This window comes from Spinacia oleracea, chromosome 5 (assembly GCF_020520425.1).
Source record: "Spinacia oleracea cultivar Varoflay chromosome 5, BTI_SOV_V1, whole genome shotgun sequence".
Classification (NCBI taxonomy): domain Eukaryota; kingdom Viridiplantae; phylum Streptophyta; class Magnoliopsida; order Caryophyllales; family Amaranthaceae; genus Spinacia; species Spinacia oleracea.
In genome coordinates this window covers 68161339-68189154 of record NC_079491.1, presented here as the reverse complement: position 1 = coordinate 68189154, position 27816 = coordinate 68161339, and the positions used below count along the sequence as shown (strand labels likewise).

The 27816-nt window shown below is 36.8% G+C and overlaps 1 protein-coding gene across 1 annotated transcript; it reads left to right on the top strand.

Moving 5' to 3' along the window:
* Positions 1-2157: 2157 nt before the first annotated feature.
* On the top strand, positions 2158-3064 carry LOC130460635 (uncharacterized). Its single transcript, XM_056827968.1, has 3 exons — positions 2158-2352; positions 2433-2540; positions 2757-3064. The coding sequence occupies exons 1-3, from the start codon at positions 2281-2283 to the stop codon at positions 2907-2909; spliced, it is 333 nt and encodes a 110-aa protein (XP_056683946.1). The 5' UTR covers positions 2158-2280; the 3' UTR covers positions 2910-3064.
* Positions 3065-27816: the final 24752 nt, after the last annotated feature.

Here is a 27816-nt window from a genome sequence, read left to right as displayed (position 1 = left end):
AGTATAAGGGGAAACTCTACCGGAATTGAAGGAAGGATAAAGATCTAAAAGTCAGTACAAAGGTCATTCTAAAGCTAAAGGAGGCTCTGCTAAGGCGAGTGGTAAGGTTTCATGAGAACTGCAATTTATCCTAAGCTATATTGTAACGTGAAATATTATATTTTTATTTCTTTTGTCACCGTTATAAATATGCTAACATAATTTGATTATTGATCACGCCTAATAAGATATTCTGTGGACAATCCGGATTATTGCTAGCTTCCTTAAATCAACTTAAGTCACCCTATTGATGCTTGTTATTCAATACGTGTGCATTAAAATCAATTCAGATTAGTAATGTAGTCTAATGCATGTCCGTCATCGTTACAATGAACTAGTAAGGACCGCCGCATGGGCTAATCACTAGTGGAAAAAGGCTTATTTGCATCCCCGCATTTGCCACGCCATTCTGAACATGCGAAGCAAATAACAAATTTTAGCATAAAATTTAGTCATTTGCGTCGCAGATTTATAATTCTGCGTGGCAAATGACTCTAGGAGCACCCTAGAGTCATTTGCCACGCAGAATTATAAATCTGCGACGCAAATGACTCATTTAAGTGCATCGCAGATTTATAATTCTGCGTGGCAAATGACTCTAGGAGCATCCTAGAGTCATTTGCCACGCAGAATTATAAATCTGCGATGCACTGGTTTTTGATTTTTTTTTTTCGAATTCGCGCTCACCCATAATTGCAAAACGAATATTCATTCTGACTTAGGTTATTGCAAAGCTCACCCTTAACGTTGCGCCCTCCCCAACGAAACCACCACCAACACCAACACTAGTTTCTTTGTTCTCACCGGCGGCACTGCCGTCGTTGCTTCGCCGCCTTCCATCGTTGCCACGTTGGCGTTCCTTCGCTGATTCACGTAGTGCGCGCTTCACTGCTTCCCCTCACTGCTTAATTCACTGCCCTGCTCCGTTTTTAGAGCCGCCGCCCACGCCACCACCCACTCAGCCGCCCTCGTTCATTGTCGTCTCTTTTAATTACAAATTACAAATTACAAATGGGGTCTGAGCAGAACAGATTTCCGCAGCAAGAACGGGTAATTGAAACAATCTCTTTTATTAGTTTTGTTTTTGTTGTTAAATCCCAGATCCGATTCTTTGTTTTTTCAGATGCACATATGCATTTTATCTTTCCTTTTTACAGATAAATAAATAACCCAGAAAGGAAACCCCATAATTCACCTTTTGAATTCTTTTGGATCCCTGATTATCTGTTTTTTATTTATTTTTTGTTGATGGATTTTGTTTAGTCTATAGAATTGTATAATAATTCAGTTAAGAAATGATCTGAAATACTAAGTTGCTGCAGAAGATGATGGTTATTGTTTCCTTTGATATATTGTTACTGCTTGATTGGCTTATTGCTGGAATTGTTAACCTCACTTTATCTCCTTCGACTGGCGTTTCGAGCATGGGTCGTGTTTTATTGCAGTGATAATAGTGTATTGATTGTTTTTTTTGTTTTTAGGGGTGTAGAGTGATCGAGTGTCAAAGGGGAAAATGATGTATAATACTCTTAAATTGATTGCTTCTGTCCTTTATACTAAATTCCACGAACTCAAAATGATACTCTATAACGATGATTTGATGATAACTAGGTCTATGATTTGATGATTTCACTTATTTTTTTCCAAGTCACGGTAAAGGCTTATGTGACCTTTTACTGTAGCCACTGTATTGTTATTTGTTAGGGCATGCTTGGAATGAGTAATGTGGTAATAGGCATCATTAGGGGCCAGGGTAACTGAGTAAGATGGTGGCGGTGTCGTGGTTAAATCTTTGTGGAGGAACACATTTCAAACAATTGGCGGTTAATTATTACTCTATGAGCCGTTTTATAGTTAGCACGTCTGTGACTACTCTGACTAGTGCTTGGTGAAAGGATCTGTATTAATATATTTCATTCGCCTAAGTTCTATTTTCGCAGATAACTGGGAAAAATTAAAAGCAAGAAGATGAGAAGTCAGGAAAAGTGGATTGTCTATACTTTAAGTTGCAATCTTGATTTCTTGACTTAGTATGAACCAATCAAGTGCCATATTATAATAACTATGTCGTGTATAAGATGGATCCCATAGTCTTGGCTCTTGTATCTTTACCGGATTCCTGTCCCTTGTCTAAGTTTAACTCTTGTAATTTTTCTAAATTGTTACTTCCTGTGTAAAATTCGTAGTTTAACTTGCTTAACCTTGGTTCTTAGGAGAAAACACTCAACAGAGTATTGTTCCATGTATGATATTTGTGGAGAGCGCAGCGATGGGAGAGTTTTAAATTGTCCTGACAGTTCTCCTTCAAAAAAGGCATGATATCAAGTTTTTATTTCATAAATTATTTGTACCGCATTGGACTTTTAACTCAAGCTAGTTGTCATCTTTTGCAGCCTGATGATCTCTTTTCTGCGAAAATTCAGAGTTTGTGTCCTACCATAAGTGGGAATGTTTGTTGTACAGAACGTGAGTTTGACACATTGCGGTCACAAGTTCAACAAGTAAGAATAATTACTATTTACTAATGTCTAGCACTGCAGTCTAGCAATAAATATGATGTTATATAAACAGCTTCTTCCTGTATATAATATGGACCTAGGATAGATAATTTCAGAACTCTTGATCTGGTGCAGATAAATTATTTTGTTACCTCTGTGTCTTGTTCAGTTTTCTTGTCTATTGTAAAAAAGGGTTCAATTTTGGCTATTTTGTTGCAGGCGATTCCTTTACTTGTGAGTTGCCCCGCTTGCTTGAGGAACTTCTTGAATCTTTTCTGCGAGCTTTCATGCTCCCCAAATCAGAGTCAATTCATTAATGTTACTTCCATCGGCAAGGTTAGTACAAGTTACCACAAGGTTAATTGGTGTTGATACTTACTTTTTGGAAATTATCCCTTAGAAATGTTCTAGAGTTAATAAAATTGTTTCATGAAAGTTCTGTTTTATTCCCAAGCCTTCCACCCCCCCCCCTTCCCCTCCCCCTTTTTTAGGGGGATGGTTATGCTTATGAAGAAATTCTAAATCACTCAATAGACATAGAAATCCATCTCTTAAAAGTTACTTTATCTGTTAGCTTTGAGTCATTAAAATGACTCCTCTGAAAGTCCAAGACAGTGAAATAATTAAAAACCAGAAAGTTCAGAACCAGAACTTAAATAATTTGATTTCAACCAAGAAATGATGATGTATGATGAGAATCTTTGAACAATTGTATTTCATCAAGTACCCTGAAAATCATGAAATTTTGATGCACTATTTAAGGATAGGACAACAGAAAAAAACAACAAGAATTGTAAATCAAATCAAACACTTACGTGTGAAATAATAGATTGTAAAGAGCCTTAGAAAGTTGTAAATATGCATATTAAACGTGTAATAAGTTTGAAAACATTCCTTAGGTTCTTTAGTTCAAAGTTGGGTTCGAAAAAGTCATTTTTGCCTAAAAATGTCCTAGAACGACCCAATTAGCCTTAAATGTGAAATAATAGATTGTAAAGAGCCTTAGAAAGTTGTAAATATGCATATTAAACGTGTAATAAGTTTGAAAACATTCCTTAGGCTCTTTAGTTCAAAGTTGGGTTCGAAAAATTCATTTTTGCCTAAAAATGACTTAGAACGACCAAATTAGCCTTAAATGTGAAATAATAGATTGTAAAGAGCCTTAAAAAGTTGTAAATATGCATATTAAAGGTGTAATAAGTTTGAAAACATTCCTTAGGTTCTTTAGTTCAAAGTTGGGTTCGAAAACGTCATTTTTGCCTAAAAATGTCCTAGAACGACCCAATTACCCTTAAATGTGAAATAATAGATTGTAAAGAGCCTTAGAAAGTTGTAAATATGCATATTAAACGTGTAATAAGTTTGAAAACATTCCTTAGGTTCTTTAGTTCAAAGTTGGATTCGAAAACGTCATTTTTGCCTAAAAATGACTTAGAACGACCAAATTAGCCTTAAATGTGAAATAATAGATTGTAAAGAGCCTTAGAAAGTTGTAAATATGCATATTAAAGGTGTAATAAGTGTGAAAACATTCCTTAGGTTCTTTAGTTCAAAGTTGGGTTCGAAAACGTCATTTTTGCCTAAAAATGTCCTAGAACGACCCAATTACCCTTAAATGTGAAATAATAGATTGTAAAGAGCCTTAGAAAGTTGTAAATATGCATATTAAACGTGTAATAAGTTTGAAAACATTCCTTAGGTTCTTTAGTTCAAAGTTGGGTTCGAAAACGTCATTTTTGCCTAAAAATGTCCTAGAACGACCCAATTACCCTTAAATGTGAAATAATAGATTGTAAAGAGCCTTAGAAAGTTGTAAATATGCATATTAAACGTGTAATAAGTTTGAAAACATTCCTTAGGTTCTTTAGTTCAAAGTTGGGTTCGAAAAATTCATTTTTGCCTAAAAATGACTTAGAACGACCAAATTAGCCTTAAATGTGAAATAATAGATTGTAAAGAGCCTTAGAAAGTTGTAAATATGCATATTACACGTGTAATAAGTTTGAAAACATTCCTTAGGTTCTTTAGTTCAAAGTTGGGTTCGAAAACGTCATTTTTGCCTAAAAATGTCCTAGAACGACCCAATTACCCTTAAATGTGAAATAATAGATTGTAAAGAGCCTTAGAAAGTTGTAAATATGCATATTAAACGTGTAATAAGTTTGAAAACATTCCTTAGGTTCTTTAGTTCAAAGTTGGGTTCGAAAAATTCATTTTTGCCTAAAAATGACTTAGAACGACCAAATTAGCCTTAAATGTGAAATAATAGATTGTAAAGAGCCTTAGAAAGTTGTAAATATGCATATTACACGGGTAATAAGTTTGAAAACATTCCTTAGGTTCTTTAGTTCAAAGTTGGGTTCGAAAACTTCATTTTTGCCTAAAAATGACTTAGAACGACCAAATTAGCCTTAAATGTGAAATAATAGATTGTAAAGAGCCTTAGAAAGTTGTAAATATGCATATTAAACGTGTAATAAGTTTGAAAACATTCCTTAGGTTCTTTAGTTCAAAGTTGGGTTCGAAAACGTCATTTTTGCCTAAAAATGTCCTAGAACGACCCAATTACCCTTAAATGTGAAATAATAGATTGTAAAGAGCCTTAGGAAGTTGTAAATATGCATATTAAACGTGTAATAAGTTTGAAAACATTCCTTAGGTTTTTTAGTTCAAAGTTGGGTTCGAAAAATTCATTTTTGCCTAAAAATGACTTAGAACGACCAAATTAGCCTTAAATGTGAAATAATAGATTGTAAAGAGCCTTAGAAAGTTGTAAATATGCATATTAAACGTGTAATAAGTTTGAAAACATTCCTTAGGTTCTTTAGTTCAAAGTTGGGTTCGAAAACGTCATATTTGCCTAAAAATGTCCTAGAACGACCCAATTAGCCTTAAATGTGAAATAATAGATTGTAAAGAGCCTTAGAAAGTTGTAAATATGCATATTAAACGTATAATAAGTACCCAAAACTATTATATTGATCGATCGTTGATAAATTGAATTATTTACACTTTTTCAGGATTTTTCGAGAACATTGCCTTATTCACCGGAGGAGATTAATGAGGTGAAAGATTTTTGGGCAGATTACTTTATGAACAATGTCGACTTTTAGCTTAATTTGTAATATGAACTCGATCTCTAGGTAGATACCTTTGTTGTAGTAATTTTATGTTTGTTATAACATGTTGGTTGATCTATGACGAATTTAATTGCCTTTTATTGGGAACGTTAATTACGTTGTAAACTATTGTGACATGTATTATTTATAAATGTATTCCCGGTATTGGGAAGCGTCTACTTTCAAAGACGATCATGTCGGAATTTCCAATAAAATATTAAAAAACCAATTTAAAAAAAAAACAAAAAACAAGTCATTTGCCACGCACGTTAGCTTAATGTGCGAGGCAAATGACTTAATTTTTTGGCGCTCAAATTTTCATTTGCGTCGCACATTAAGCTATTGTGCGTGGCAAATGACTTTTTTTTGGCGCCTGAAAGTCATTTGCCACGCACTTTAAGCTAATGTGCGTGGCAAATGACTTTTCAACATGGTGCCTGAAAAGTCATTTGCCACGCACATTTGCTTAATGTGCGACGCAAATAAGGGTCATTTGCATCGAGATCTTTTGCCACGCACAATGTGCGATGCAAATGTGCTTAAAAGTGCGATGCAAATGACCCTTTTTCCACTAGTGAATGTTGGGCACTCCCCGTATTAGTAAATGTCCCCCAAATCCTCAATCTCTTCTCTTCGGATGTACATTGAGCGATCGTTTTGCCAGGGATCACAAGGGAACCTAAGGCCGTTGTGGTCAAATACGTGAGCCTGAGCTTTGGCTGTTACTCTCGTATCAAAATAAACGGGTTTTGTCAGTTTTCCTCATTGTCGATGAAAACTAAATGGAGACTCCATGGTTTAATAATTAGGAGGCTACGACCACCCAGTTAGTCCCCGTTTACTTAATATTGATTGCCACGTCCGTGTAGGAAGTTGTGAGTGGGTCAAAAAAACATGATGGGGCGCCTCTAAAAGAGTATACGGCCCGCATCACTTTTCCCCTCTGGATGTGGCAAACATATTAAATAAATAGGAACTAATTGTGGGCGTTAGCCTCTTTTTTACTAGTATGTAGGAGTCGTCATTCAGTTTAAGAAAACTGAGAAAACCCGGTTATCGTGATATGCCTGGAATGCAAACATATTTTACTCACAACGGCCATGGGTTCCCTTGTGATCCCTAGTGTGGAGATCCCTCAACGTACATCTGGCGGAGTAGAGATTGAGAGTTCGGGGGATGTTTACTAATAGGGGAGTGTCTAGCATTAGCCCACGCGGTTGTCCTTACTAGTTCAATGCGACGACGAACGGGACATACATTATGCTACATTACTAATCTGAGTTGGTTTTAATACACGGATATTTACTAAAAAAAATGTCAAAACGGTGATTTAAATTGATTCAAGGTACCTAGCAATAACTGGTTTTTCTAAAGATTATCTGATTTAGGCTGAGTAATAAGCCGATTAAGTGAACAAATTTATATGGTGATGAAAGCTGTAAAAACGTTATTTCAGGTTACAGTATAGCGTAGGCTATATTGCGGTTCTCAGGAACACCTACCACTTGACTTTGCTAGCTTTCCTTTTAACCTTTGAAGTTTCCGATAACTAACTGACTGCGGGGCAGGATTCTTCCAGAGTTTTGTGTGTTTAGGCTAGAGATTGAGTCAGAACTTCGACAACTTCTGGACTGAACTAGGCGATCGTGTGGGCAGCGTCTACTTAACAGTGTGTTAATACGGCACACGGATGAGAATGTGGGACATAGAAAAGCTTCGGTCAATACTCAAGCTTAGGGTTTTAGGTTGGGATTCTGTGTTATTTTCTGAATTTCAGAGGCCCTATTTATAGTGTAACATGCCATAATAAGATAAGTTCGGAGAAATGAGATTTTTCTGAAAAGCAACTTGCAGCACTAGAAAATTGTAGCACTCTGATTAGGAGCGTTGTTATTTTCTAGCGCCCAGCAAGTCAGAGCCACATATGTATTTTGACAGCTGGATTAAAACTTTATCTTTGCGTGATTGGGTGAGAACCAAATTGTAGCGCCAGAATATTTTGGCGCTGTGTTTGGTGTGCTAGAAATTATGTAGCGCATATGTGCCGGGCGCTAGAATTTTCTAGCGATGGTGTTTTACTTCTACTTTTCCAGATTTATCCGGTTTTATCCTCATCTCACAGTTTTATCTCTTAAGAATACTGGTTGGGATGCTACTCATATTCTTTATCCAAGTATCAATTGTAATGCAACTTAATCACTTGAATATTTATCTTATATGGTTACCATTTTGGGCAGCAGTTAAGCATAGCAGTTACTATAAATAGCAATTTCTAAAAATGGAAATAATGGTTTTAGGGATTGTCAATCAGTCACAGGTTGTTCGTTGCATACTTAGGAAAGCTTAGTCAATAAGTGTTTGGTTTCATCATTGAACACACCGCATCGAGCCTAGGGACAAATGTAGGCGTCTACACCACTCATATTTATACTGAATATAACATTGAAGAAACTAATTGTTAATTTTTTTAATGAAACTGTGCAATGTACGGGTGATAACTAGTAACCCAATAAAGTTCTCTCTTATCCAATTAAAACTTCAAACTTCCAGATTTATAAATTACCTTAAACTTTATATCTCACTGTAAATTACAATTTGGAGTCATTTTTCGGCAAAAACGACCGGTATATGATGTCATTAATATAATAATCCAAAAAAAAAAGTTCTCAAAATATCTCTAAACATAAATTAAATAATTTCAAAAAAAACAAAAAACAAATTAATCAGATATTATTCGTTTTTATTTTTTTAGAAATTTTCTAATAAATTAATGACATCATATTTCGGTTGATATCGTCGTAAAATAAATCGGGGTTGAAATTTAGATTATAGATGTAAATTTAAGGTTGTGATTTACAAATTTGAATGTTTGAGGTTGTATTTGGAAAATTAAGATGCAACTATATTGGGTTGTATTTAGCAAATTTACTTTTAAATGGTTAAATGGTTACTTTTATACGTTATTAGTGATTGAAGAAATAATTTTTATTAAAATGAAAATTTTTATCACTAAAATATAGATAACTATTACATATTTAAGGCTAACTTTTAATCATTTTGATTTAACTTATACTTCGGTGAACAATATTTATTGTACACCACTTGTAAATAAGAATTTGTGAAAAACATATATTTTCAATGTAGTGAGTGCCCCTATAGCGTGTTTCATTTTAGTTAATGTTTTTGTTTAGTTTATTACTTCTTTCGTTTCTTAATAAATGCATCATATTGACTTTTCCCACTAGTTATCTCTATTATATAAGTGAATAGCTGAGGTTATTTTAGTAACTTCACTTTTGGTGTCCCCCTTGGATTACTAAAATACCCTCCATACTTATAGAATAGAGAATATAATGACAATCTTCCCAATAGGAAAAGCCCAAAGATGCATTTTAATCAATCTAGCCCCTTAAATAAATTCTTACCATTTTAATCAATCTATTTATATGCGTTCGGCTCTATCTAACTTATTTATTTCTCATATTCGCACGCATGTCATTTATATTATATTTTTTACATGTTATTTCAAGTTTAAATGTAATAACACAAATTTGTTTCATATATTCGCACGCATCGCGTGCATATAAGACTAGTTACTAATATGTAAAGACAAAAGTTTTGTATTTTTAATTGTTATTCGGTAATCTCAATTTATATTTTTCAAAATATCTAAGTTTTTTTTTTTGGCAAGTAAACATAAATATTATTACCAAAATGAGAAGTTAAGAATAATACAACCCCAAGCCAAAGATACACACAAGTACAAACATATTAGTAGAGTGGTAGTGCTATGCATCAGTTTGGTTAGACCCCTACCTTCTAGGAAGGGCTAGGAAAAACCACTCTTCATTTGCAGCACCACTCATACCCAACAACTACAACCTACATGTGTAGCACCAAAGCTAAGGCAGTACAAGCATTTCCCTTTGCGAATCAGATGCCCTTACAACAACCTTAAACAAAATCTCTCTGATCCAGCAGGAGACTGGTAGCTTCCTCGAATTACCTTAGTGTTTCTTTGCAACCATATATGGTATACACATTCCCCAAATAACATCAAATACAACTTGTGCTTATCTCCTGTTCTTCGCTCACTCTTTATAACCAAAAGTCAGCTCAGTACCGAACTCAACAATATCTCTATGGAAATTCATTAGGTGTAGAATATTGCTCCAAACTTCAGAAGAATAAGGGCTCCAAATATCTAACTTTTATATTGTTTGATATGCAACGAGTAAATTTTTATTTGATTCAATTGTTACTATGTATGTGTTTGTTATATTCAAATTTTATTTTAAAATGTCATATACTTTTATCAATGAATTAATTTGATTATATAAAAAAATCGGAATAATTTAGACCAACTCAAAAACAAATATTTTTATTTACTTTTGTCTAAGGTCATATATCCTTATTGTATTCATAACTAATAGAAACTATGAAATTTAGAAAGTTAAAAAATACTATTAATAAGTACTACATATCTATTCACCTTGCAAACCCTTTTGTGAGATGAAAGAGAAACACGAGAGGCTCGTGAGTTCTAGTGAGAGAAAGAAAATCCTAAAAAAATTGCCCCTTTCCTAGATTTTCTTTGCATTATGGTGGTGGACTTTCTCTGCAAATCCTTTCGTCTTCCTCCTTGTCTTTAGATCTAGCTCCCAAATTGCCTCTAGCCTAAGCTTTATTAGGGGGTAATTATGGCTCTCCTTGCTCCGTATTGGTGCCTCGATTGTATCGAGGATTGCTTTTCCATTTTCGGCTTTCAACTCACCTTCCCCCACAAGCCATTATTGATCCAAGGGTTGAGATTGTTGTTCCGTCATCAGATCTTGGGTTAGTAAACCGTAATGATGGTTTAGGTGGGTTAGTTAAAGAGTTTACTCCACTAGGGGTTTCTTGCTACCTTAATTCGGCCAATGAGGGGAGAGATTGTTTGTCAAAATCGAAGCTGCTTCAATCGAATCCAATAGAACATCCTATCTTTGTTAATTCTGGCACAGGGAAGTGTTTTATCATGAATTAAATTGGGCTATTGCTTTTACTATGCTATTTAATTGGATTTCTCGCGTTTTTTCAATGCATGCAATTTGTTTGCTTATGGTTTGCTATTTTCTGTGTTATAATTACTGATGTGATGCTTCAAATTTGTATTAGTATTCTAGATCCTTCCTGTTTTGCTCGTCTAAGAATTGCTCGTCTAGGATTTCTCGCATTTTTTCAATGCATGCAATTTGTTTGCTTATGGTTTGCTATTTTCTGTGTTATAATTACTATTGTGATGCTTCAATTTTGTATTAGTATTCTAGATCCTTCCACATTTGCTCGTATGTGAAGCTGCTTCCATCGGATCTAATAGAACATCTTATCTTTGTTATTTCTGGCGCAGGGAAGTGTTTTATCATGAATTTATTTGGGCTATTTCTTTTACTCTGCTATTTAATTGGATTTCTCGCGTTTTTTCAATGCATGCAATTTGTTTGCTTATGGTTTGCTATTTTTTGTGTTATAATTACTACTGTGATGCTTCAAATTTGTATTAGTATTCTAGATCCTTCCTGTTTTGCTCGTCTAAGAATTGCTCGTCTAGGATTTCTCGCATTTTTTCAATGCATGCAATTTGTTTGCTTATGGTTTGCTATTTTCTGTGTTATAATTACTATTGTGATGCTTCAACTTTGTATTAGTATTCTAGATCCTTCCGAATTTGCTCGTCTGTGAAGCTGCTTCAATCGGATCCAATAGAACATCTTATCTTTGCTATTTCTGGCGCAGGGAAGTATTTTATCATGAATTTAATTGGGCTATTGCTTTTACTATGCTGTTTAATTGGATTTCTCGCGTTTTTTCAATGCATGCAATTTGTTTTCTTATGGTTTGCTATTTTCTGTGTTATAATTACTACTGTGATGCTTCAACTTTGTATTAGTATTCTAGATCCTTCCTGTTTTGCTTGTCTAGGAATTAATCTCCTGTGTCCTTTTCAGTTGTCTTTAAATCTTCATTATTACGCTTACTGGGACTACAAATACATGTATGTTGAGCTTAGTTCTTTCACTCCTACCCTTCTTATTACCTCCACTGCTGCCTTTCATAATACATGTATGCTGAACAAATGGAAGGTCAATATCTAGGGCTCTAGATTTTTCAAAATCAGGTCAAAATTATTAAATATAAAAGTTAAAACATGGGCGAAAGACAAGTATACTTCCAAAACTATGAAACTAAAAGCCAACGCTAAAAAGATAGCTGTGTTAGAAGCTAAGTTAATGGTCCAACCTTTAAACACCATTTGGCAGAACCACCTAACACGAATGCTAAAACAAAGAGAAAAATCCTTATTTATGGCCAACATACTAGGAAAAATGCATCGAGGAAAACATGGTTATCACAAGGTGACAGGAATACAAGATTCTTCCATCTGCATATGAAGCAACGTTCAGCTAGGAACCATATTTATAGACTAAAGAACAATCTCAATCAATGGGAAGAAGGTCATGACAACGTCTAGAAAATTCTTCTTGAATCGTTCTAAGAGAGATTCACCTCAACCGCACAAAATGGGAGAAGTCTTAACCCTGAATTCCTCCCTCAAGTAGTTACGGGGCCTGAAGTTGAGGCTTTAGTAGCACCCTTCTCCGATGATGAGATTAAAACAAGCGTTTTTAGTATGAACCCCCTAAAAACCCCGCGATCTGATGGTTTTGGACCCAAATTCTACCAAACATATTGGCCCATCATTGGAAAGGAAGTTACGATGGCGGTTAGGAGTTTTTCCTTTCATGGAAAACTCCCACCATTTCTAAATCATACTCTTATTGCCTTGATTCCAAAGATTGAAAACCCTGAGAATCTAAATCATTTTTGACCAATTAGATTATGCAACACCATCTATAAGGCCATTTCAAAATTTGTAGTCTCCCGTTTAAGCCCTGTTTTGCAGCAACATATCATTCCATTCAAAATTCCTTCACTCCAGAAAGATCTATTCACGATAACCTTCTTTTGGTTCAGGAAATTCTCAATGTGTTTAAAAAATCAAAATCTAGAACTGGGTGGTGTGCGCTGAAATTAGATATGGAAAAGGCTTATGATAGAGTGGAATGGGATTTTCTATGGACAACACTAACGAAGCTAGGGTTTCTAGATATTTGGATAAAATGGGTAAAAGCTTGTGTAACGACAGTCGGGACACATGGGGGAGAAGTCGTTAATTTAGCGACTGCTATAGAGGCGGTCAGTAAATGTAAAAAATAATGATTGCTTCTAAACCGGTCGGTAAATTAACGACCGCTTCCAAAGTGGTCGGTAAATTTTGTTTTACCAACTACTTTTCTGGCGGTCGGTAAATTTAGTCGGTAATCAAGCGCTTTCTTGTAGTGTTAAAGTAAATGGTGCTCCCACGGATCACTTCGCTCCGTCAAGGGGTCTAAGACAAGGGGACCCCCTCTCCCCCTATCTTTTTATTATCTGCATTGAAGTTCTATTAATTATTCTATACAAAGCTAGCAACATACCTTCAACTGGAATTGGCTTTAAAATTGCATCTCAAACTCAAAAAATCCCTTGCCTTATGTTTGCAGATGATAGTCTACTTCTTTGTAAAGCTACTAACTCGGCATATATTAACTTGCTAAAAGTAATCATAGATTTATGTACCCTGTAAGGGTAGCTGGTAAATTTTCATAAATCGGCAATGATCTTTTCTAAAGCCATCAACCACTAGAAACGAGATACTTTAGCTAGTATATATCTTTAATATAACTAAATCCTATTCCTTAGGGAGGTACCTTGGAGCTCACTTCTCGGGGTTTGTCCCAATAGAACGGACTATGCAATTATAACGCAGAAAAACAAAAATCGTGTCAATGCATGGCATGCCAATTTCCTCTCCAAAGTAGGAAGAACGACTCTTATTCAAAGTAACCTGGAAGCTCTCCCTGCGTATATTTGCTATTCCTTCCTTCTTCCTAGGAAAACTTGTTCCCAGTTAGATGGGGTTCATCGTAAATTCTTCTGAAATCAATCGCAACAGGGTAGTTCGGTCCCCCTTATTGCTTGGAATAAAAAAATTCAGCCAAAAGATCAAGGCGGTCTTGGGCTAAGACGCACTTACCCGATGAATAGAGCCTTTATTGCGAAACTTGGTTGGAAGATCTTGACTGATAATAATAATCTTTGGTCTAAAATGACGCGTAAAAAGTATTTAAACAATAATGTCCCCTTATTTTCTATCAAAGGTAATCCGCGTGACTCCTTGATATAGCGCCAAATACTTAGTCGGAGAGAAATACTGAGGAAAGGTGTAGACACCTACTTTTGTCCCCATTCCCGAAAGGGAAAGGTTCGATGATGAAAACGTAAATCTCCACTTGACAAACGCATCTCCTATAAAATAACGAATCTCAATTCCCCTTTTCATTTCACCCGAAACCTGCTATTTATAGAAACCTGCTATTTATGGAAACCTTCTAAAAACAGTAACTGTCGTAATGGGTAGTTTTTAAAAGTGGCAAGTCATAAAAGATAGAAACCTGTCAGAATTAGGTGTTGCACTCTAACATAAATCCTAAATGAGATAGAAATTGCGAGAGAATCCTATTCCTAATATGATTCGAAAGTAAGAGTCACGTATTAATTAAAATCCTAACGAGCCTAGAGTTCGTAACGGGCCCAGACGCATCCCGTCACAAGGTTAATATGCACTAAAGGACTCAATTAAATCTCAAATACTCCGGATTCTAGGAATCCGAATCTGACTAAGAAAAACGGCCCAGATCCTATTTTCAACGCCTGGTTCTAGGCGTCGAAATCTTCGGCGCCCAGGCTTGGGCGCTGAAAATACCTGGTACGTGTTTTTTCCTAATTCCTCGTGGATTAGAGTTCTGCAATTCTATCTTTCCACGAACTCTTTTCTATAAATAGGGCCTTAAGTTCGACGTGAAAACAACAACACACAATTATTATTCTGAGTATTCACTCCAAACCCCTAAGCCTAAGCCTCACGCTGCAAAACTAATCACGCGTTCTATCGCAATTGATCCATAAATCGAACAGAACGTATCCTGTCCCATAATTTGAGATTCGTTAAATAAAAGGAGAAATAGCAAAGTCAAAGTGGTTAGTTTTCTGAGAACCGTGATGCACCTCTCAAGGGTGCGTCGTGATGTGTCCCTTTTCCATGGTTTAATTGCTTTCCTCGCCCTTTTATGAACTGTTAAACTAACTAAAATCTGATTGTTCGATCACGCTTAATAAATATGATATTTTTGGGAAATTGGATTATCATGCTAGGTCCCTTAAAACAATCTAAATCAGATAATCGCGCTCGATCTAGTACTATATGTTGCATATTGTTAAAATCAACTCAGATTAGTTGAATAGTTAACGCATGTCCCTTCAATTATTTATGCTGAGCTAGTAAGTATATCCTTCCTCTGGAGTTATCGAAGAGCGAGTACTCCTCTCGGTAGTTACAGTCCCCCGAACCCTCAATCTCTACCCTGCGGGTGTACGTTGAGCGATCCCCACCACCAGGGATCATAAGGGAACCTACGGCCATCGTGGTCAAACATAATTTCACTCCCTTTACGTCACGATAACCGGGTTTTGTCAGTTTTTCTCATTGTCGTTAAAAACTGAATGGCGACTCCTATATTACTAGTCAACTAGTATAATACCCGTGCGATGCACGATTTATAATCTAGTATGCAAAATATTAAACTTGCATGATATTTAAACTATATTTATAGATAATTAATCAAAATAGAGCTTGTAGATATTTTTCTAATTAAAATTAATCATGGATAGATTTGTTATTGACCCATTTGTATCTTACTCACTTTGTCCCTTAATACTCGCTCCAGTTTGACCAGCGCATAGTTTTAGGAAATTTAATTAACTTATTAATTTATTGTGAGTTGGAGTAGTTAATGGTGGGGTATTTTTTTTAATATAATTAGTGGAAAATGTGAAAAATAAAGGGGTTGGGATGGGGTAGGGTGGGTGGGAATTGAATTTTTTTTATGTTTTTTTTAGGGAGAAAGAAATATATGTGGGTCCATGGTTAAGTGAAAAATGATATAATATTAGTAAAGGTATGTCATTTATAGAAACGGGACGAGTATTAAATGACATTTTTATAAGGAAAGTAGGGAAAGTATTAAGGGACGGATGTAGTATTTATTAAAAAATAAAAATAAAACAAATAAGGGTACGTAGGTAAAGTTACTTTCTTTCACATTCAATTTATTACTCGTGTCAAATATAAAGTTATCCTCGTATACCCTTTATTTCTATAGTTATACCCACTTAATTCTCGCGCCCACCATTTACCTTGTTACCTGATCACTTAACACTTACACACAACATGTCCTTTATTTAGTTAGAGATGACTTTTAATTAAGGCGCGGCGGGTGCGGAGGATTGGCTTTCCACAATCGTACCCACCTAAAACTCTCACCCTTATCCCCACAAGTACCACCCACGATATGTACATTACCCATCTACAAAATAAAATTCATGTCCGCTCCATCATTCTCCCTTTTATCCAACTTACCCCAAATCCACCATATGCCCCTTTTTCTGGTAGTTTTCAAGTATTTGTCAATTTGGTTGTCTTAATATAGTAATTGAATAAATAAAAAAGTGTTATAATATGTAGGTTAGTTGCAAAAATGTTATTCATAATCAATTAGATGAAGGATATGCGAGGTTGGAAGGTTCAATCTAAATCCATCAATCTAGTATAGTACCTCGCACAGATTATAATCTAAATATAAATTTATATGAAATCTAAAATATAGTGGTAGATAATTATCAGCAAAATAAAGCTTATAATTATTCTTCTAATTAAAATTAATTATAGATGAATTTGTTATTTGCCCATTCGGTTTCTTTATTAAAAAAATGTTGTTTGACAAAATTATTTTTATACCCACTTTTCACCTATGTCAAATGTAAAGCTATTCACATCCTCCCTTCATTTGGATAATCATAACTCCTTAATACTGCCTCATCAACCTCATTACCCGATAACTTAACATCTAACCACAACATTTACTTTATTCAGTTAGAGATGACTTTGAGGCGGGGCGAAGATCCATACCCATATGACTGTACCCGCCTTTTAAAACTCTCATCATCATCCCCGCCACTCAAGAACGGGTACCCAACCCTTCCCATCCACATCTCAAGGGTTAAAAATAAAATCATCCCGCTCCATCACCCACCCGTGTATCTACACTACCTCAAACCCACTCTTAGACACAACATTTTTTGGTAAGAGAGTTTTGAACTCCATTATAGGGTCTTGACAAAATCATTGTCTCACTAAAGTAATTGGGTAAATAAACAAACATTATAATATGTAGTTCGTAGGAAAAAAATTGGTATAACATGATGAAGGATAAGCAATGTGGGTGAGTGCAATCTAAAATCCATCATCGCCCCGCCATCCATGATAAATACACTTTTAACCCATCACCCACCGAACTTTCCTCCTTCCCCACCCAATTGGGGCGGATGTGCTGGGGATTTCCCAAAAGACCCGCTCATTGACAATCTAATCACATTTTGATATTCTGTAAATAATTCACTTCGTCTTTCAGGTAACTTGTGAACATATTGATATAAGTTTATTATTGAAATTGAAGAATTAGACATAATATTGATTAAAATATTTTAAAAAATGACATGTATAATAAGGATTGGATGAATATTCTCATATGCAATACATCAAAACTCGGCCCATCTCAAGGTGAGTACATGTTATCCTTATACCTACTCACCAACACCAAATATCTATTTATTAGTCAATCATCTAAGTTTATCTGCGTCGTCAACACAAACTAAAATCCAAATTCGCCCCATCATCAAGTGTGATGCACGGTTTTAATAAAATTTAAATTGGCACGAATTTTTTTATATAAGTAATTGTAATCCTTTACATTAACATAAAAAATAAAAATAAAAAATAAAAAAAAAATTGTTGTTGCAAACATATTAATAACAATTTTGTTAAAATACAAGATACTATTCCATAAAATAAACCTTTATAATATAATACTTAACCATTATAAAGTCTATGGCTTATAGAGTTTTTTTTTTTTTTTTTGGCAAATAGATAGAATTTTATTTACCAAATCAGCATTACAAATTGTCAACCATACACCCTAACACCAGTGTCACAAAGACACTACAACAAAACTAAGGACAACTTACTTAGCTCTACCAAACACACAAAACAAATTCTGTTTGCTACAACTGAAACAGGATCAAGCTGATTTCTAAAAAAATTAGCATTTCTTTGAATCCAAATTGCATAAACAGCTTCCAAAAAAATATTTTTGTTGTTGCAAACATATTAATAGCAATTTTGTTAAAATACAAGATACTATTCCATAAAATAAACCTTTATAATATAACACTTAACCATTATAACGTCTATGGCTTATAGAGTTAGACTTAATAAAATATTAGGAAAAAAACATATAAATTCTTTATATATTGATCATTATCATCCATCACTTAAGACCCATACCTACTTAATTAATACCCGGTTTATGTGTCCGGCCCATTATTTATCTTATAAGCGTGTAACTGTCCTTATACATTTATACGTGTAAGCGTGTAACTGTCCTTAATGCATAGCCATTTAGTCATTTTCCTCTTATATGTGAAATGAATCAACTACTCTGATTAGTATGAAATGTTTTAATATGAAATATTATCGTTACAATATTTTTTTTGTCAATATGGTAATGTGAAAATTTTACGCAGGAAATAGTTTAATATGGTAATTATTGTTACAATAATTTTTTTTCCTACATTCGAATTAGTATGTGCTTAGTATATTTAGTAATAAAGTCAAAGATATTATTTTGGTTTATTTTTTTAATATGAAAAGAGAGACCAATCAATGAGTGACATTTGTCATCACCACATTAATTTCCTCTCTTTTAGTATATTATATAGATTGGGTGTAAACTCACAGAAATTCCAATTACACTTGATTTGACAAAAAGAAGCGTCACACCCACGAGGGACGAGGTCACGCATTAGCCTCGTGCTTTTTCGACCCCCTCGCAGTGGCGACTCCACTGGGGAAAGTGAAGGAAATACTCGTGCTTGTAGGTAATCAAAATAGCCGAAGGGTGAAACGATCCTACCCCGCGTTTGTTTCCCCATCAAGTTGGGACGACCTGAAAATCAGCATATTAATGTAAACGGACAGAACCGCATAACGAATCTTGGCTCCCTTGATGTTTCATCTCGGGAGTTGGGACTAAGGATACCCATCGCCGACCGGGGGGTGCATACGCTTCGAATGTTGTCCACTCGGCACTTTCGCTAGTAGTACACCCGTCCCAAACCCAATCGCTTGCTCAATAGGTCCCTCTCGCCTGCATGCCCCCTTGGCTTGCACTTGCGGGTTGGCCTTCTGGGACGAAATTCGTCTGTTGAAGGCACTACCTCGACCGGGGCATGTGTCGGATCTACGATAGAAGCGGTACCAAGCCAGGCGCAAATACTATCCATAGAAGCCTATCATAAACTACGTGACATATTTAATTTTCAAATCCGTGTTTGTAATGTAGTTATGTGTAGCGAACTATGTGACTATGTTATGATTGTGCGTACGAATAATGCTAGACAAATAATGCTAGAAAACCAACGACCTTAAAAATTGCCCAAACATTCATGAACCAATTGGCCAAAGAGTTATACCAAAATACGTGTTCTGCAAGCCCGAACGATCGCCACAAAAATAAGCGACGCTCGGGATGGCCGTAACGAATCCCACAAACATTGCACAACGCGTAAAGGACGTTATAAGGCAAGCACGCAAAATCAAAGTCGAACCAGCCAGGGACGCATTTTCAACGCCCCTGGCTGGGCGCCAGAATATCACACGCCCATCGCTGGGCGCCTGAAGTTGCTGCCTGGCCTTTTGACCAGGCACAGCAGCCTCGGTGCCCACGCAAAAAAAAACACGTAGCAAAAAAAAACTTTTCGGAAAAATTGCTGCGAGGGCGTATGAAAAGGCACTCGATTCTAAAATCGACTTGTAAAAAATAAAATAACTCTTTGTGTCGTTGTTAGGCCTCCTATGACGACAATATTCTGCTCCAAAACCGAACATGCTAATTAAATGACCTTGAATGTCACATGGGCAAAGTATTCAAAATGATGTTCGAATAAAGTTTTCAAAGAAAAAAAATAATGTTCAAATGAAAAATAAGTAAATCCGAGTCTAGACTAGGCTATGCCGAAGTACAAAGTCTTAGTTGTCTTATCCATAGAATCGGTCATAATACTTGGTGTTGTTCTGCAAGCTAAAAGGTTAAACCATATTGAGTCTCCTTTCCTAACATTTAAATCAATAAGCACCCATATGTAATTGTCATCCCTTGCTAAGAGTCTACGGCCTCAATACTCTCTCTCACCCATAAAAAGAATATGTTATGTATTTGCAAAATGAAAACGGTCACATTCTGAAAATCATTCCCCCATAGTCGCACAACCCCCAAAGTGAACCTAAGGTATCAATACCATTGGCAAAGAAAAAATTAATGGCCTCAAGGCTTATAATCACTTTGGGTAACGACTATCATAGTCCTCTCGGGCAACTCGCTCCTTTAAATACTCCTAAGTACGGACTAAAAGATTTTCCATGAATGCAACATGACAAACCATGAAAATACCCAAATCGGCATGCCATAAGGCTACCATTGGGGTAAAGCAATACACACTAAGAGAGAAGCCGCACTAATGATTCTAGTCTTGAAAAAATAAAAATTCGATCTCCCCAATTAACTACCTTGCCAACATTAAGCAAAATGGCACATGACAAATGAACACCCAAGGGTTAAAATCTAAAGTGTAAACCAACGAAAGTTATGGTCCAATTAGCCTAAGTCTGAGAGTCGCTTGGTCAAGTGTTATAGGCTTACGCCACGTCATTATTTTGAGTCTAGGCCACCTCCTTGTATTCATACACGGGTTATAATCAGAAAGATTAATGAAAGTTCGAGTCTAAATCACAACTTCCAATTAAATCCCAGAAACTGGAATCTAAAAAGAAGCAAAAAAATTATTTTCGATGTAATTCTTTCGTTAAATTTCAATAAGGTAAAAACAACATATTTGGATCTACGCTATTTGCATATTTTAAGAAACGACTAAATACGCTTGCAAAGTAAGACAATTTAAAGGTCCACCCTAGGCCTACTAAAATTAAAGGTCCACCCTAGGCCTACTAAAATTAAAGGTCCACTATAGGCCTACCAAACGAGGCTCATCAGTCTCGCCTCGTGACTCAAAGACCACAACCATCTACCTTTTAGCCCAAATAAAAAATTTGATTGAAGGATTTATGTTGGAGGGAAATCCCGAGCAAAAAGGAAAAAAAATAGAAAGAGAAAAGGGAGAGCGAAAAGAGCGAACCATGAAATACTTAGCCCGTACCTCCCAAAGTGCGAAATTTACCCAAGTAAACGAAGGAAGAGAATTGAGTCAACCAATCCAAATCATAAAGTTCTACGATATCTACCCTTTCCAATCCTCATGTTCTTAGACGTCTTCGCTCTGGGGCCCCTGTTCAGCTCATCTAACCCATCCATGTTCTCATTGCCATTGTAGACACCTACTTTTGTCCCCATTCCCGAAAGGGAAGGTTCAATGATGAAAGCATAAATCTCCACTTGACAACGCATCTCCTATAAAATAACGAATCTCAATTCCCCTTTTCATTTCACCCGGAACCTGTTATTTATAGAAACCTACTATTTATGGAAACCTTCTAAAAATAGTAACTGCCGTAATGGGTAGTTGCTAAATGTAGTAAGAATAAAAAGATAGAAACCTGTCAGAATTAGGTGTTGCACTCCAACATAAATCCTAAAAGAGATAGAAATTGTAAAAGGAATTCTATTCCTAACGCAGTTCGATAAAAGAGTTAACGTATTAATTAAACTCATAACGAACCTAGAGTTCGTAAAGGGCCCAGACGCATTCCGTCGTAAATTGATACGCACCAAATAACTCGGATTAAGTCTCTTAATGAACTACGTACTCTAGAGTCCAATCTGACAAAGAATTCTGCCAGACCCTACTTTCAACGCCCAGCCCTGGGCGCCGAAATCTTTGACGCCCAGAGCTGGGCGCCTTAAATACCTGGGACGGATTCTTTTCCTAATCCGTTTCGTATTCAAATTCCTGAAAATCTATCTTTCTACGCCACTCTTTCCTATAAATAGACCCCTAAAGCCGACGTGAAGAGGACACACAACACACAATTATATTCTGAGTATTGACTCTAAACCCCTAAGCCTAAGCCTCACGCTGCAAAACTGATCACGCGTTCTGTCGCAATCGATCCATAAATCGAACAGAACGTATCCCGTCCCATAATTTGAGATTCGTTAAATAAAAGGAGAAATAGCAAAGTCAAAGTGGTTAGTTTTCTGAGAACCGTGACGCACCTCTCAAGGGTGCGTCGTAATGTGTCCCTTTTCCATGGTTTAATTGCTTTCCTCGCCCTTTTATGAACTGTTAAACTAACTGAAATCTGATTGTTCGATCACGCTTAATAAATATGATATTTTTGGGAAATTGGATTATCATGCTAGGTCCCTTAAAACAATCTAAATCAGATAACCGCGTTCGATCTAGTACTATATGTTGCATATTGATAAAATCAACTCAGATTAGTTTAATAGTTAACGCATGTCCCTTCAATTATTTATGCTGAGCTAGTAAGGATATCCTGCCTCTGGAGTTATCGAAGAGCGAGTACTCCTCTCGGTAGTTACAGTCCCCCGAACCCTCAATCTCTAGCCTGCGGGTGTACGTTGAGCGATCCCCACCACCAGGGATCACAAGGGAACCTACGGCCGTCGTGGTCAAACATAATTGCACTCCCTTTATGTCACGATAACCGGGTTTTGTCAGTTTTTCTCATTGTCGTTAAAAACTGAATGGCGACTCCTATATTACTAGTCAATTGGGTGTAAACTCACAGGAAATCCAATTACACTTGATTTGACAAAACGAAGCGTCACACCCACGAGGGACGAGGTCACGCATTAGCCTCGTGCTTTTTCGACCCCCTCACAGTGGCGACACCTACTTTTGTAGACACCTACTTTTGTCCCCATTCCCGAAAGGGAAGGTTCAATGATGAAAGCATAAATCTCCACTTGACAACGCATCTCCTATAAAATAACGAATCTCAATTCCCCTTTTCATTTCACCCGGAACCTGCTATTTATAGAAACCTGCTATTTATGGAAACATGCTAAAAATAGTAACTGCCGTAATGGGTAGTTGCTAAAAGTAGTAAGAATAAAAAGATAGAAACCTGTCAGAATTAGGTATTGCACTCCAACATAAATCCTAAAAGAGATAGAAATTGTAAAAGGCATTCTATTCCTATCGCAGTTCGATAAAAGAGTTAACGTATTAATTAAACTCATAACGAACCTAGAGTTCGTAAAGGGCCCAGACGCATTCCGTCGTAAATTGATACGCACCAAATAACTCGGATTAAGTCTCTTAATGAACTCCGTACTCTAGAGTCCAATCTGACAAAGAATTCTGCCAGACCCTATATTAATCGCCCAGCCCTGGGCGCCGAAATCTTTGACGCCCAGAGCTGGGCGCCTAAAATACCTGGGACGGATTCTTTTCCTAATCCGTTTCGTATTCAAATTCCTGAAAATATATCTTTCTACGCCACTCTTTCCTATAAATAGACCCCTAAAGCCAACGTGAAGAGGACACACAACACACAATTATATTCTGAGTATTGACTCTAAACCCCTAAGCCTATGCCTCACGCTGCAAAACTGATCACGCGTTCTGTCGCAATCGATCCATAAATCGAACAGAACGTATCCCGTCCCATAATTTGAGATTCGTTAAATAAAAGGAGAAATAGAAAAGTCAAAGTGGTTAGTTTTCTGAGAACCGTGACGCACCTCTCAAAGGTGCGTCGTAATGTGTCCCTTTTCCATGGTTTAATTGTTTTCCTCGCCCTTTTATGAACTGTTAAACTAACTAAAATTTGATTGTTCGATCACGCTTAATAAATATGATATTTTTGGGAAATTGGATTATCATGCTAGGTCCCTTAAAACAATCTAAATCAGATAACCGCGTTCGATCTTGTACTATATGTTGCATATTGATAAAATCAACTCAGATTAGTTTAATAGTTAACGCATGTCCCTTCAATTATTTATGCTGAGCTAGTAAGGATATTCTGCCTCTGGAGTTATCGAAGAGCGAGTACTCCTCTCGGTAGTTACAGTCCCCCGAACCTTCAATCTCTACCCTGCGGGTGTACGTTGAGCGATCCCCACCACCAGGGATCACAAGGGAACCTACGGCCGTCGTGGTCAAACATAATTGCACTCCTTTTATGTCACGATAACCGGGTTTTGTCAGTTTTTCTCATTGTCGTTAAAAACTGAATGGCGACTCCTATATTACTAGTCAATTGGGTGTAAACTCACAGGAAATCCAATTACACTTGATTTGACAAAAAGAAGCGTCACACCCAAGAGAGACGAGGTCACGCATTAGCCTCGTGCTTTTTCGACCCCCTCACAGTGGCGACTCCACTGGGGATAGTGAAGGAAATACTCGTGCTTGTAGGTAATCAAAATAGCCGAAGGGTGAAACGATCCTACCCCGCGTTTATTTCCCAATCAAGTTGGGACGACCTGAAAATCAGCATATTAATGTGAACGGACAGAACCGCATAACGAATCTTGGCTCCCTTGGTGTTTCATCTTGGGAGTTGGGACTAAGGATACCCATCGCCAACCGGGGGGTGCATATGCTTCGAATGTTGTCCACTTGGCACTTTCGCTAGTAGTACACCCGTCCCAAACCCAATCGCTCGCCCATTAGGTCCCTCTCGCCTGCATGCCCCCTTGGCTTGCACTTGCGGTTTGGCCTCTTGAGCGAAATTCGTCTGTTGAAGACACTACCTCGACCGGGGCATGTGTTGGATCTATGATAGAAGCGGTACTAAGCCAGGCGCAAATAACTACCCATAGAAGCCTATCATAAACTATATGACATATTATTATTGCCTCATGATGGAATATTAGTTATGTGTAGCGAAATATATGATTGTGTGTGACAAACTGTCCTAGAAAAACCAACGACCATAAAATTGCCCAAACATTCATAAACCAATTTGCCAAAGAGTTATACCAAAACACGTGTTCCGCAAACCCGAACGATCGCCCCAAAAATAAGCGACGCTCGGGACGGCCTGTAACGAATCCCACAGACGCTACACAACGCGTAAAGGACGTTATTAGGCAAGCACGCAAAATCGAAGTCGCATAAACAAAAGTAGACGCAAACAGAAAACGAGAACCAGCCAGGGACGCATTTTCAACGCCCCTGGCTGGGCGCCAGAATTTCTCACGCCCGACGCTGGGCGCTGAAGTTGCTGCTTGGCCTTCTGGTCAGGCACAGTAGCCTCGGTGCCCGCGCATAAAAAAAATATACGTAGCAAGAAAAAAACTTTTCGAAAAAATTGCTGCGAGGGCGTATGAAAAGGCACTCGATTCTAAAATCGACTTGTAAAAAATAAAATAACTCTTTGTGTCGTTGTTAGGCCTCCTATGACGACAATATTCTGCTCCAAAACCGAACATGCTAATTAAATGACCTTAAATGTCACATGGGCAAAGTATTCAAAAATGATGTTCGAATAAAGTTTTCAAAGAAAAAAAATAATGTTCAAATGAAAAATAAGTAAATCCGAGTCTAGACTAGGCTATGCCGAAGTACAATCTAAATCCTAAGTCTTAGTTGTCTTATCCATAGAATCGGTCCTAATACTTGGTGTTGTTCTGCAAGCTAAAAGGTTAAACCATATTGAGTCTCCCTTCCTAACATTTAAATCAATGAGCACCCATATGTAATTGCAATCCCTTGCTAGGAATCCACGGCCTCAATACTCTCTCTCACCAATAAAAAGAATATATTATAGTATTTGCGAAATGGAAACGGTCACATTCTGGAAATCATTCCCCCATAGTCGCACAACCCCCAAAGTGAACCTAAGGTGTTAATACCATTGGCAAAGAAAAAATTAATGGCCCCCAAGGCTTATAATCACATTGGGTCACGACTATCATAGTACTCTCGAGTCACTCGCTCCTTGAAATACTACTAAGTACGGACTAAAAGATTTTCCATGAATGCAACATGACCAACCATGAAAATACCCAAATCGGCATACCATAAGGCTACCATTGGGCTAAAGCAATACACACTAAGAGAGAAGCCGCACTAATGATTCTAGTCTTGCAAAAATAATAATTCGATCTCCCCAACTAACTACCTTGCCAACATTAAGCAAAATGGCGCATGACAAATGAACACCCAAGGGTTAAAATCTAAAGTGTCAACCAACGAAAGTTATGGTCCAATTAGCTTAAGTCTGAGAGTCGCTTGGTCAAGTATTATAGGCTTACGCCACGTCATTATTTTGAGTCTAGGCCACCTCCTTGTATTCATACACGGGCTATAATCAGAAAAGTTAATGAAAGTTCGAGTCTAAATCACAACTTCCAATTAAATCCCGAAAACTGGAATCTGAAAAGAAGCAAAAAAAAATTATTTTCGATGTAATTCTTCCGTTAAATTTCAATAAGGTAAAAATAACATTTTGAATCTACGCTATTTGCACATTTTAAGAAACGACTAAAAGACAATTTAAAAGGTCCACCCTAGGCCTACTAAAATTAAAGGTCCACCCTAGGCCCACTAAAATTAAATGTCCACTATAGGCCTACCAAACGAGGCTCACTCAGTCTCGCCTCGTGACTCAAAGACCACAACCATCTACCTTTTAGCCCAAATAAAAAAAAATTGAAGGATTTATGTTGAGGAGAAATCCCAAGCAAAAAGAAAAAAACAGAAAGAGAAAAGGGAGAGCGAAAAGAGCAAGCCATGAAATACTTAAAAAGAAAGAGAAAAGGGAGAGCGAAAAGAGCGAGCCATGAAATACTTAGCCCCTACCTCCCAAAGTGAGAAATTTACCCAAGTAAACGAAGGAAAAGAATTGAGTCAACCAATCCAAATCATAAAATTCTACGATGTCTACCCTTTCCATTCCTTATGCTCTTAGACGCTTTCGCTCTGGGGTCCCTGTTCAGCTCATTTAACCCATCCATGTTCTCATTGCCATAACCCAAGAAACCATTACTTCAACTCTTGTTTCTGAACTTGTTATCAACTGCAAACCACGTACGGCCATTGACACGTGCGTCATACCCATTATTTCCAAAACCTGCTCTTACATCACCATTAGTATAATGACCATATAACTTGTTTGAATACATCCTGTTGATATACCCTTGAGCCATCCCCATGCTACTCATTGGCCTAGGTTGATGTAAACTCATGACGCTAGCACGAGGCTGCAAATTGTGAGTCCTAGCAGATGTAATCCTCATGCTTGACTAATACTTATACAAATTATCCTATCTCATTCAACCCATCTTTCAAACCGTCTTGAGTCACGAATAAAACAAAAAAAAAGACATATGAAAAGTACAAAAAATAATAAATAATAAAAAAGCAAACTTTGCAAAGCGCCTCTAAAGTTAGTCTAAAAAGAAAAAAAGCATTTAGCGCACCAAAAAAGATCCGCCCAGAAATAATTTTCAGCGCCCACAGCTGGGCGCCGAAATCTTTAACGCCCTAGCCTGGGCGCTGAATCTCTCTGCTTGCCAAATTTTGTCCAGAAGTGCTCGTCATTTTATCCGCACATGCACGGAAAAATAACGAACACTTGGAGGGGTACAACACGTATTCAGATATACGTACCAACAAAAAATACATGTACTCAAAAAAAAAAAAAAAATTAAAACAAAATTTTGGCTTACGGCAAGGCAGCAGATTAAAATAATAATGAACTTCACTTATTCTACCGTTTCAAATGATATGTTTCCACCTCAGAACGTACTTATCGAATTCGGCATTCTAAGAAACCATTTTCTGGCTAAGAACTACGCAAGACCTGATTCCAAGTTAAATCTATTTAAGACGGATACGTAGGCAATCCCTGATTCGGTCCAACCAATATTAAAGCCTATAGAAAAACAAGAATAAAATAGAAGTCCCTT

What these genes read in the sequence shown, in the direction of transcription:
- LOC130460635 (XM_056827968.1), top strand. Translation starts at nt 2,281, where the DNA reads ATGTATGATATTTGTGGAGAGCGCAGCGATGGGAGAGTTTTAAATTGT. An exon ending in ACAGTTCTCCTTCAAAAAAG is followed by an intron (nt 2,353 to 2,432) that starts GCATGATATCAA and finishes CATCTTTTGCAG; the next exon opens with CCTGATGATCTCTTTTCTGC. An exon ending in TGCGGTCACAAGTTCAACAA is followed by an intron (nt 2,541 to 2,756) that starts GTAAGAATAATT and finishes ATTTTGTTGCAG; the next exon opens with GCGATTCCTTTACTTGTGAG.